We start from the raw sequence: 13,107 nt of genomic DNA, 5'->3' as shown, positions 1-13,107 counted from the left end.
GTGTTGTTGCTGGCGGAACTCTTTACTACACGTCCACCCGATCCGCCATCTTGTTTGTTCTACAAACTTGCATTTTAACAGGAGGTAGGCATCCTCTCCAATCCAAGAAAAAAAATCAAGCTAATGTTTCAAAATTTTAAGAAAGGGTAGAGTGGGAGACAAAAGCAGGAAATGTTCTTCATAGATGCTGGTTGCCTTAATTCTCTATGAGAAAATTCAGGAAATTATGGCAATTTTATATTTTAAAAAATTACCTGCAGAAAGTTAATTAAATGGATTTTATATAAGGTGTACAGTGGAAATTAGTATATGGGAATGATTGCTATAGAGAAATTTAGTATAAACCTAGTAAACTTATCTGAAAATTTGAAATCTAAAAGTGAGTATCAAAATTAGTCAAGAACTAATTTTAAAAAGAGTCTTTTTCTTTGAGCAGTATCTAAATATTTTCCAATTGTTTCCTTCCCTACACTGCCACTATTAAGCTTTGTTAAAATTTATGGAATTTCCTAGAAGAAAAGTAATTTCTCTTTTTGTTGTAATGGTTCTGGTATTCTCTGCTTTCAGCCAAGATTCATCTGGGGTCAGCAATGCTATCCCTCATTCCATGTCCTCTTTTGGATGGGCTTCAGTTTCTGTCATTGCTCTGCTGATGTACTACTGCAATTGTTTTTTAAAATATATGCAGCACAATTTTACATGCCTGAGATATTAATGATATTGTTAGATGATTTCCGCATTCTATTGCATCACCTGTCTTTGGAATGGACACAAATATGGATCTCTTCCAGTCAGTTGGTCAGGTAGCTGTCTTCCAAATTTCTTGGCATGGATGAGCTAGTACTTCCAGCATTGTATCAGTTTGTTGAAACATATAAATTGATATTCCAACAATTCCTGGAGCCTTGTTTTTCACTAATGCCTTCAGCGCAGCTTGGACTTAGTCCTTCAATATCATCAGTTCTTGATCATATGCTACCTCTTGAAATGGTTGAACATCATCCAGCTCTTTTCAGTTCAATGACTCTGTATTCCTTCCATCTTTTGATGCATACTGCATCATCTAATATTTTGCCCATTGTTTTTGCTAAGTGTCATTCAGTCAGTTTAGACTCATAGTGGCCCTGTATAGAACTTTTGAGGTAGGCTTGATCTGCAAACCTTGCAATTAGAAGTGCACTGCTTATCCTACAGCACCACACCAGAACTCCATTTTACCCCTGGAATTCCTGAATATTGCAACTTAAGGCTTAGATTTCTTTCTTCAGTTCTTTTAGTTTGAGAAATACTGATCCTGTTCTTTTTGGTTTTTTATCTCCAGGTCTTTGCACATTTCATGGTAATACTTTACTTTGTTTTCTCAAGCTGCCTTTTAAAATTTTCTGTTCAGCTCTTTTACTTCTTCATTTTTTCCTTTTGCTTTAGCTTCTCTACATTCCAAAGCAAGTTTCAGAGACTCTTCTGACATCTACTTTGTTCTTTTCTTTTTTTCCTACCTTTTAATGAACTTTTGTTTTCTTCATGTATGATGTTCTTCATGTCATCCGCATCTTCTCTGGTCTTCAGTCATTAGTGTTCAATGTACCAAATCTATCCATGAAATTGTTTCTTAATTCAGGTGGGAAATATTCAAGATCAAGGAGCTCTGGTTGCATAGTGGTTACGAATCGGGCTGCGAACTGCAAGGTCAGCAGTTTGAAACTACCAGTTGCTCTGCAGGAGAAATACAAGGCTTTCTGCTCCTGTAAAGGTTTTACAGCCTCGGAAACCCTGTTCAGGGTCGCTATGGGTTGGAACCGACTCGACGGCACTTAACAACAACAATATTCAAGATCATATTTTGGCTCTCGTAGATGTGTTTTAATTTTCTTCAATTTCAACCTAAACTTGCATATGAGCAAGTTTATGCTTATGATTGTTACACAGTCAGCCCCTGGCCTTGTTTTGGCTGTTGATACTGAAGTTCTTCATAGTCTTTTTCCATGGATGTAGTGAATTTGATTACTGTGTATCTCCTCTGGTGAGTTTCATGTATATAGTTGCTGTTTATGCTATTGAAAAATAAATGAGAAAGTCATTGTCTTGCAAAATTCTATCATGTGAGTATGATAAAATATGAATTCTATCAAGGCCATATTTTCCAACTGCTGATTCTTTCCTTTTGTTTCTTTCACATTTCAATCATCAGTAACTATTAGTGTATATTCACTACATGTTTGATCAGTTTCATACTGTCAAAGTCAGTAGAATTCTCCAGTTTTATTTTCATTGGCTTTCATAGTTGGTGCATAAATTTGAGTAATAGTCATATTAACTAGTTTTCCTTGCAGGCCTATGGACATTGTCCTATACCAAACGTCCAGATAAATCTTGAAATGCTCTTTATTAGGTATAAGGTATGCCTGATCCAAGCCATGGTATTTTCAATTGCCTCATAGGAATATGAAAGTTGTATAATGAATAAGGAAGACCAGAAAAGAATCTGTGAATTTGAATTGTGATGTTGGTGAAGAATACTAAAATTACCATGAACTGCCAGAAAAACAAACAAATCTTAGAAGTATAGGAAGAATGCCCCTTTAGAAGCGAATATTGTGAGACTTTTTTTGAAGTAATTTGGACATGTTATCAGGAGGGAACAGTCCCTGGAAAAGGACATTATGCTTAGTAAACAGTTATTGATAAAGAGGAAGATTCTCAGTAAGATAGACTGACCCAGTAGCAGCAACAATGTGCTCAAACATAGAAACAATTGTGAGGATGATACAGCACAGAACCAGGCAGTGTTTTCTTTTGTTGTACATAGGGTTGCTATTAGTTGGAGCCTATTGGATGGCACCTAATAACAATAAGGGATGTCTGGTGAGGTGTTGTAGGATAAGCACTAGATCATAAGATCAGTTTGAACCACAAGGTTGGTGGTTCAAGCTCACCAGCTGCTCCTGGGAAATCCTATACAGGGTCACTATGAGTTGAACTGCTCAGTGGCACTTAACAAAAACAACAATAAGAAGACAAATGTTTGCATCCATTCACGGATCACAGGGACCTGTTTTGTTTGAAATAAATCTGTGTATGTATTAACTAGAACACTAGGAGCAATACTTTTTGACTTACCCTCATATGCTTGAAAGCAGGGGACCCAAAGAGCTATTTGTATACTAATGTTCACTGGGAGTCCTGGTGTGGCACTGTGGGTTAATGCCTTGTACTGCAAAGTTAGTTTGAACCACAAGGTCCATAGTTCAAGCTCACCAGCCACTCCTCCGAAACCCTATCAGGGTCGCTTGTGGTTGGAACCGACTTGACAGCATTTAACAACAATGTTCATTGTTCATGGCAATATTAGTTACAACAGCCAAAATTTCTTAACAACCCAAGTATGGAAATAAATAAATGTATGGAAAACAAAATGTGATATATAAATACCATAGAATATTATTCATGTATAAAGTGAAGGGAAATTCTAGTACATCTTTCAAATGGATGCACTTTGAAAACATTATGCTTAATAAGTCAGAGACACAAATGAGGCGCTGTAGGATAAGTACTGGACCACAAGGTCAGTGGTTCAACTTATACAGGGTCACTATGAGTTGGAATCAACACCACAGCACTTAACAAATGATAGTGAAATACAAATAGGAAAGTGTAAACTGGTGCTTAGCAAATGCTTTAAGAGTACTGACTTTCTACTTGGGGTGATGAAATCTTGGTAGACTGAACATTTTATCTTGACATACAGGCTCTCTATAACCACATCACTTCTCATTTCAGCACTGTCCCGCAGACACAGCGTTTGTTCTATTCTAGCTAGTCTCCTTTCTATTTTCCATATTCTTAGTACATGTTTTAGTAGTTTTTTCCTGCAATACTAACAACAGGATTTCTGGTGTAACGTTGTAGGATAAGCACTGGACTGCTAACCTCAAGGTCAGTGGTTTAAACCAACCAGCTGCTCCTCGGAACCCTGTACAGGATCGCTATAAGTCGGAATCGACTCGACGACACTTAACAATAGGAAACCCCTCTGAGCTTTCCTGGCCCACCATTTCGAAAACAGGGACAACAGTTTTTAAAAAAGAGAGCCATCGGATTACCACTTTTCCCTCCCACTGCTACCAGGACTGCTGGTCGTAGGACACGCGCAAGGCAAAGCGACAGGGCGGCTAGGCGTTGTCAGTGCGCAGGCGCGCACCTGTACCGGCGGCGCAGCTCCCCGCGCCGCCCCTCCCACCACCTACCCCTTCCACTCTCCTCCCCTCAGCCAGCCCCTCTTCCCATCTCCCTCCTCCTTCCTCCCGCAGGCCTGGCCTATCCTCCCGCGTCTCGCCTCCCCTTCGCACTCGTCCAGCTCTTCAGCTTGGCGAACTGCGTGTTGCTGCGTCATCGCCAGTGGCCGGTTTGAATGAGACTCGCGTCGCATCGGAGCTGCAGCCGCTACTGCTACCGCGCCTCCACCTCGGCTGCTGCCGCTGCTTTTTTTCCTTCCTTTTCCTTCGCCGCTCCTGCCAGGCCCAGCCTTCCTGTACCACTGCCTCCCCTGGGCCCCCGCCATGCCTCTCTACTCTGGTGAGCTCCGTCCTCGCCTCGCGCCGCGGTCTCCCGCCCCGATGCTAGGCCTCAGAGTAGGCCTGACCCTGCGGCGGCAGGGGCGGGGTAGGGGAGGGTGGGGCGAGCAGGGTACTCAGATGTCGTGCTGACCCTGCATCTTCATCCTTCCTCGTTCTGAGCCCTGCGACGTGTGGGAATGCTTTCCAAGTCGGGCCAGGGGTGGGTGGCCTGGGACAGGAATCCCCGTCCGAGGTGGGGCAGCAGCTAGTGTCGGCCTTTCGGAGACGTGACTCTGCAGGAGTTTCTGTCGCTGACCTAGGGTGTCGGGATAGGCGAGGGTGTGCCCCAGGCCACCGCGGGCCTGGCTGAAGGTGGTGTGCGCCTTTGGGCACTCCCGAGGTAGCTTGTAGAAGGGAAGTGGGGAAGGAGGTTAGGAAAAGATGAAAGACCCAGGTGTTGGCGTTTCCTTCTAAGGCCTCCTTTCTCCCTTGTTGTACCTTTTGCTGACTTTGGCCCGACCGCATCTTTTGCACCAATTTCAGTTTTATCCCGCGGTAGATTGCGAACCTATCTTTTTGCTTAATTTTTATTTAATCAAGCATTGTTTGGGGCTATACGAGAAGCATAATCTTAACTTTGAGAGGTAGATGAATACAGTTGTACGAGGTTGCCAGTTATTTTTGACTGGTATATGACCGGACATTTTTGGACAATGGCAGTCCAAGGTACTAGCCAGACACCACATTTTTATTTATTGAATGGATCTTGCTGTTTCCTATCCTTATTCAAAATGGCACCTAAAATGTATGTATTGACCTGATTGGCTGTGCAGGTATGATTAATTAACCATCTCGGACTCTATTCTGTCACAATGCCTTTATTTAATAGATTCAGCATTTTCAAAAGTTAATATGAATCAGACTGTTTTTAACTCAGGATCGATTCTTTGTGGTCTAGAAACTTGAGTGGCATGCTTTTAATAATGATTGTCCAACCCCTTTTTATAGCCACAACAATTAGCAGAGCAGTGTTTGAAAATATCCTATTTATGCATTAAATAAAGAAGGTTGTATGCTAACAACACTTGCACACAGACCCACAGGCCTCAAAACCATCCCCTCCCGTTGTTGCCCATGCAGAAATGCCTATATTCACCAACGTTTCTGTCTTAAAAATTAATTTCCATGTTATGTATTTAATTAGCCTAGCAGGATAAAATGAAGTAAATTTCTAAGATTCCTTCCATTACATGTCTCAATATTGAGAATCTGTGTTCACGTTTCAACTTATTAAAATAAAAACAACGTTGCATTAAAATGAAGTGAACATTTAAGATATTATTTCTTGTTTTATTTTTTAAGTGCTATCTACTAGGTTCTGTTTCATATCCAACCTGAGTAGAGTTTTCAAGGAGCAACTGGTGGGTTTGAACTGTTGACCTTGCTGCCAGCAATCCAGAGGCAATACCTACATTCTTATATGATTATGGGTAAAGTCCATAAAAATTACTGAACATCTAAGACTCACCAGCACTTAACAACTATTTGCCTGGTACAGAGCTAGGGTTTTATGCATGCTGCTTTGTTTTAACCTTCAGAATATCCTATGTTGCGTTGTTTTATGTTTTAATTTTCAACAGAATCCTGTGATACTGGAATAACCCTTTTATGGATCTGCAAAAAGTTAAAATAACTTGGTGTAGGTGAAAACGCTAAATAAATTTCAGATAGTTTCCTTTTGGTTATTTCTAACAGTCTTTTGAACTAGCCCTATGTTATCTGTTGAGTATGTTTCTAGCTGATAGTTGTATCCCCTTCAGTTCCATTTTTCTTGCTGCTGTTGGTGGTGGTTTGCTGTGGAGTCTGTGACCCTGCATAGGGTTTCTGAGAACACCGGCTGTTCAAGCTCACCAACTGCCTCTTGGAAACCAAGGGAGCAGAAAGCCTCATCTTTTTCCTGGGCTACTGCTAGAGTGATCTAATATTCAAACTAGACCAAAGTGATCTTTATGAAAACCTTTCAGGGATTAAAAATTTTAGCATGACTTAATGTTACCTTTCTTAACTTGACACTTATTTTCAGTTTCATCTGTTGTTACGCTTTCCCTTCACTTTAGGAATTATATCAGGGCAATTGCTTTTGAAGGTATTTCTTGGCCTCTGACTAGCATGTACATATTTTTTTTCTTTAAATTTTTGCTTCCTTTAGAAAATCTTTCCTCAATCCTGAAGCTTTCTCTGTGTTTTTACAGCATTTGTAACATTAGTATTGTACTGTTGGAGTCCTTGTGTGGTGCTGTGGGATAAAGCACTGGACCACAAGATCTGTTTGAAACACAAGATTGGTGGTTCACACTCACCAGCTGCTCCTTTGAAACCCTATACAGGGTCATTATGGGTCGGGACTGACTCGATGGCACTTCTTAATAACAAACAACAATTATGACCAGTATGAACTTTCTTTCCCTGCCTTGCTCTCTTAATTGGCTCACAGGAGTCTCCCAAGTGCTTGGTACTGTGCTTGTCTTTGAATGAGTGCTCAACTGGTTTTAGAAGTTGGGAATCAGACAATTATTAAATTGTGAGATTCTCATGTAGAGTTGGGCATAAAGTTTTCAGTATAAACAAACTCTTCAAGTTTGTAACTTTTCACATATTTACAAAATTAGCTAATTCCTAACACTGATTGAAATTTGATTTATATATTTTAATGATATAGCTATATCTTTGGATTCTTCACATAATAGTTAAAACCTCTGCTCAGAAATTGCAATTTATTTTCTCTTCTGCTTTTCTTTACTTATAACCCAGGATCGGTATTTCTAAACTTACCACGTCATTCCAATTCATGGCAACCCATGTATTTCAGAGTAGAATTTTGGTCCTTAGGTTGTTGGGTTTTTTTAATGTTTTATTGTGAATTATGTGATAGTTTACATGGGAGAACATTAGTTTTACATTCATCCTATCGTATATCGTTTCATTGCCATGTCAGAGTACCTTCCATGCATCATCAACCAACCAGTGGGTGTATACTACAAGCCTGCCCCCCGGTCGTCAGCATACAGCCCTTCTCCCTCTCTGTGTCTAAAGTCCCCAGCTGCTCCATCTCTCCACATCATCATCTCTGCCTCCATCTCAGGCATCACTGCTTCTCTGGGTAGGGTCCCGCTCGCAGCTTTTCTCCCTTGATTGTCCCAGGGACCTCAGCTCCTAGACTGAAAAGTTAATTACTCCCCTTTTTGCTATAAAATGTCTACCTTTACATTTCCAATCCTCACAACCAGTCCTGATAACAATTACTCACTATTGTATCAAAAGAGACCCATCCACATTTCATTTCATCAGCCCCGCCTAGACAGATTGTATACAACTCAGTGGAGATTCTACCTTCCTTCATGCCCTCTGAAACTAGGTTCCCTCTTGAAAGCTTGTAAGCCAGGCACTTCTTGCCATTGTCCAAGTTGCACATCCCTGTCTACCCTGTGAATGGAGAGGGTGGGAATGATCCTTGCTGTAAGAATTTGTTCCCTCTTTTGAGCTACTGCATCCATAGGTGTAGGTCAAGTTCATCAAATTGTATCAGATTACTCTTTTTTTTTCCCTCTTCTTTCTTCTTCTGCTTGGGCTCTGATCATCCAGTCAATGAATCCAGGTCAAATGGATATTATCTGCACATATGGTTGTTCTTGTGCATATGCCCTCTCTTCTTATCAGCTGGACGCTTGCTTCACTCTCCACTCTAGTCCTCTGTGGCTTTGTCACTGACTTTGGGCCCAAGAGTCCCCAGGTCTTGCCACACTGCTGGGCAACCAGGTCTCCACCCAGGTTCACAGGAGTCTATTGAACGTTGTAGGGCTTAGCAGCTTCATTGCTGTTTCCGTAGGGTTTTCAATGGCTGACTTTTCATTCACACCAGCAACAAAGTTCAATTTCCCCACATCATTTTTTTTTTTTAATTTAACAGTCCTAACCCAAAAAACCCCAAACCACTGTCATCCAGTTGATTCTGACTCATTGTGATCCTGTATACAGGATTTCTGAGGCTTTAAATCTTTATGGGACTCCTGGTGTGGCACTGTAGGATCAGCACTGGACTTTGAACTACAAAATCAGCAGTTCAGACCAATCAGCAGCTTCTCGGAAACCCTGTACAGGATCCCTTTGAGTCGGAACTGACTCAGTGACACTTAGCAACAACACCAACTCATTATGGAAACCGAAAACCTCATCTTTTTCCTGAGGAGTGGTTGATAGGTTGAATAACTATGACTAGCAGTCCAGTTCATATCTAACTGTGATTTGTTTGTCTGATGACTGATGATGCTTGGTGGCCATTTGAATGTCCTCTTTGGTGAAATGTTTATTCAGGTCCTTTTCTCCATTTTCTCTTTACTAAGTTGTCAATGTTATGTTTGTTTTGGTTTTTAGATTCTCTTGGTCAACTTGTCTTTTCTCTTTTTGGTAGTCTTTTGATGAATAAGGATTTTTAATTTTGATGCAGTCCCATTCCTGTCTTTTGCTGTTGACTGTCATATTAGAACATCAATCCACTGTTGAAAGCTAGGTCTGACAGCTTTGTTTCTGTGTGGTTCAAGAGTCCCATCAAATGTACTTGTCACAAATCAGTTGACCATACATATGTGTTTATATCTAGACTTTTTATTCCATTAATCTATGTGTCTATTGTTATAAAAGTGCCAGGCTGTTTTGATTACCTTATCTGTATAACATGCTTTAAAATCATGAACTGTGAGTTCTGTTTTGTTTTTCACTTTCAACATTTTTTTAGCTATTGGCACACAACAACAGCACAAACAACCTTCTCATACATGGAGTCCTGGTGTGGTGCTGTAGGATAAATACTGGACTGTTAACCTCAGGATTGGTGGTTCAAACCCACTACCTGCTCCCTGGAAGCCCTCTACAGGGTCACTATGAATTGGAACTGACTTGAGGGCGCGTTTAACATCAACAATATAAAACTAAAGATTGGTTTTTCTGTTTCTGTAAAGAAGGTTGTTGGAATTTTTATTGGGATTGCATTTAATCTGTAAATCACTTTGGCTGACTTTTCAGAAGTAGATCACCACGCTTTTCTTCTGGTGCCTATAGCTAGACTTGAACTGTCAACGATTAAATTTGAACCACTCGGTAAGCAGCTGAGCTCATTAACCATTTGCACCAACCACAGACTCATAACTAAATATGCTTTATTCTCCCAAGAATTATATTTTCTCTGTCCTAAACTATCTTTCTAGTGTGTTTTTTCTCCTTCTTCCAAAAGTATGTTTTAACTTTAATGAATATTTAATTAAACACATTCTTGAAGATCAAATAACTTTTTTTTGGAAATATGTAAGTGATAATTTTACAGAGATTATTAGAGTAGGTTTCAGAAGACTTGGATATTTACTAACCAGTTTTATGACATTAATCAACACATCAGCAATGGATTTTGTGACATTAACAAATCAGTCAACTTCTCATTAGTCTCTCAAGTGAGGAGTTGGTTTAGATGTCATGTAAGTTTTACTGAAGGATGACCTACATGTGAACAACTAGTAGGTAGACATGAAGAGGATAAAAAGATTAATGACAGAAATTGACTTTCAAGAATTAGCTTAATAGGTAATCTTCTAAGGATATTCGATATTTAAAATCTAACTTTGTAAATGAAAAAATAAATTGTGGTTTTGTTTGCAGTTACTGTAAAATGGGGAAAGGAGAAATTTGAAGGTGTAGAATTGAATACTGATGAACCTCCAATGGTGTTCAAGGCTCAGCTTTTTGCATTAACTGGAGTCCAGCCAGCCAGACAGAAAGTTATGGTGAAAGGAGGAACATTAAAGGTAAAATTTTGTCTATTTTTCATACATCTTATTGTTTTATGACTAGCGATTAAAATTAATACCAGAAAATATATTTAGTGTTAACTATTTAAGATATTTTTCAGTTTTATAGAGCATATGATTAATGAAATTGTTTATACACATGGGGTCCTCATGAATTAGATTTGACTCAATGACAAAATGTTTTTTATTTGTGTTAATATAAGGGTGGAATATTATAGCAATTTCAGAATACTAATATGAAAGGATTATTTTTAATTTAAAAATGCATTGTATCAATGAATACCCATTCTTTTAATCTTTTCTTTAATCTAATCTAATCTTCCTATGAGGAAAAGATTAAAAGTAATAGTTTATTTTGTTTAGATTAATATAAAATTTTATATGTATTTCCTTATTCTATTTCTACTATGTTGTTAAGTGTTGTCGAGTCAATTCAGGCTCATGGTTACCCTGTAAAGGGTTTCTTTTCCAAGGAGCAACTTGTGGGTTTGAACTGCAGACCTTGTTCACAGCCTTGTGCTAATCCAACATCCCCACATGAGGAGTCCATTATATTATATATAATATAATAGTATTTCATTGCATTTCAAATGCGTGTTCATGAATTTTATTTATTTTCATGGCGAAATAATTCATTGTATGTATAATGCTACATTTTTATCCATTTATTTGTTTATGGACACTTGAATTGTATCCACCTTTTGATTATTGAGAGTAATGCTGCAATGAACTTTTGATCTGTTTTAGTTTTAGTTTGTATTTCTTTTGGGTAAATATCCAGGAATAATAGTTTCTATATTTAATTTTTGTGGGACTGCCAGACTGTTTCCACAGCAGTTATACCATTTTATGGTTCTACCTAACAGAGTACAAGGATTCTAATTTCCCTACATCCTTGTAAACACTTGTTATTTTCTGTATCAGATAATCTTATGCAGTTTAAGCGACTGTCAATAGTTCTAGGTATGCCTGGATTTATTTAATATTTTTGGTTTTAAGAATTTAAAATAAAATCTTCATACCAAATAAATTTTACTCTATTTTGAAGTAGCTTGAAAATGAGTTGATCATATTTAGATTGTACATAGGTGGTGAAATGTGTTTTGTTTATTTTTAAAACAGGATGATGACTGGGGAAACATCAAAATAAAGAATGTGAGTATTCATCTCTAAAGCACTTATGATGCAGTTTCCTAATTATTATACCAGAATAAGTTCCAGGAGGCTTTTTTCCTATGTGTATTTTCAGTAGTTTCAACACTATTTTTTGGAAGTACTTTAGTTTTCCCGTTGATTTATGCTAGAGTCTTGAAAATTGAATGTAGATCTATTTTTGGACTATTGTTTTATTGATCTATTTGATTAAATTTATCTTAACACAGTCTTCATTATTAAAGCTTTTTAGTAAGTCTTGAAATAAGACGTGTGAGTTCTCCATCTTTTTCTTTTCCAAAAATATTTTTATCTACTATTCTAGCTCTTTTCCATTTCATCACATTAAGAGTAAGTCTGTCAATTTCTATAAAATGTCTCATTTTGTTGAGATTGCATTTAATAAAAAATCTGTAGTTCAATTTGGGAAGAATGAGCGTCTTAGCAATATCGAGTGTTAAGATCCTTGAACTTGGTGTATGAGGGCCTTCAAAAGTTTGTGGAAAAATTTCATTATCTTTTCATTTCATTTTCCACAAATTATTTGAAGCTCCTCATACTTGTACAGGGTCGCTATGGGTTGGAACCGACCCAACGGCACTTAACAACAACAACCACCTCATGCTTGTTAGATTTTTGGAACTTTGTCTCATGATTGAAAATTATATTTTAAAAATGTTTTGCCATTATCATGGCCAGAATATAAAAATACAGCCAATTTTTATTTTCATTTTGTTTTGAATCGCAAGGTCAGCATTTCAAACTTAACCAGCTGCTCCTGGAAAACTCTAGACAGGGGTCCCTATGAGTTGGAACTGACTCCATGGCAACAACAACAACCCTGTTAAGTTCACTGACTAGTTCTGGGAGTTTTCTGTAGATCCTGTAGGGTTTTCTATATAGTAAGATTGTTATCTGCAAATAAAGACAGTTCTGCTTCTCCCTTCCCAATCTTTATAAGTTTTATTTTTCTTGCCTCTTTTCATTGATGAGGGCTTTTTTTTTACATCATTTTATTGTGATTTGGGTGGAAGTTTTTAGAGCATATGTTTTCCATTTAACGATTTATATATATTTTGCTTCATGACATTAATTGACATCCCCCTCAGCGAAACAGCCTGTGATATGCAAATGATATAACCTTGCTTGCTGAAAGTGAAGAGGACTTAAAACATTTACTGATGAAGATCAAAGAGCACAGCGTTTGGTATGGATTGCATCTCAATGTAAAGAAAACAAAAATCCTCACCACTGGACCAATAAACAATATTCTTATCAACGGAAAAAAGATTGAAGTTGTCAAAGACTTCATGCTTTTTCGATCAACTATCAACATTCACAGAAACAGCAGTCAAGAAGTCAAACGACGTATTGCATTAGGCAAATCTGCTGCACAAGACCTTTTTAAAGTGTTGAAGATAAAAGACATCAGCTTGAGGACTAAGGTGCACCTGACCCAAGCCATGGTATTTTCACTAACCTTTCATGAATATGAAAGCTGGACAGTGAATAAGGAAGACCATAGAAGATTTGATGCTTTTGAGTTA

The 13,107-nt window shown here is 38.3% G+C and overlaps 1 protein-coding gene across 3 annotated transcripts in view; it reads left to right on the top strand.

Moving 5' to 3' along the window:
- The first annotated feature begins 4,385 nt into the window (after positions 1 to 4,385).
- USP14 (ubiquitin specific peptidase 14 (tRNA-guanine transglycosylase)) overlaps positions 4,386 to 13,107 on the top strand; it is a 99,927-nt gene continuing 91,205 nt past the window's right edge. For 2 of the 3 annotated variants that reach the window (XM_006867282.1, XM_006867284.1), the window contains exons 1-3: positions 4,557 to 4,572; positions 10,260 to 10,405; positions 11,531 to 11,563. In XM_006867282.1, coding sequence (XP_006867344.1) covers positions 4,557 to 4,572; positions 10,260 to 10,405; positions 11,531 to 11,563 — 195 coding nt within the window. Of the gene's footprint in view, positions 4,573 to 10,259; positions 10,406 to 11,530; positions 11,564 to 13,107 lie in introns of all 3 variants that reach the window. The other variant, XM_006867283.1, reaches the window with a different exon arrangement.

Source organism: Chrysochloris asiatica, unplaced genomic scaffold (assembly GCF_000296735.1).
Source record: "Chrysochloris asiatica unplaced genomic scaffold, ChrAsi1.0 scaffold00103, whole genome shotgun sequence".
In the NCBI taxonomy this organism is placed as follows: domain Eukaryota; kingdom Metazoa; phylum Chordata; class Mammalia; order Afrosoricida; family Chrysochloridae; genus Chrysochloris; species Chrysochloris asiatica.
The sequence above is the reverse complement of the archived record's forward strand: the minus strand, read 5'-3'. Positions and strand labels throughout refer to the sequence as shown.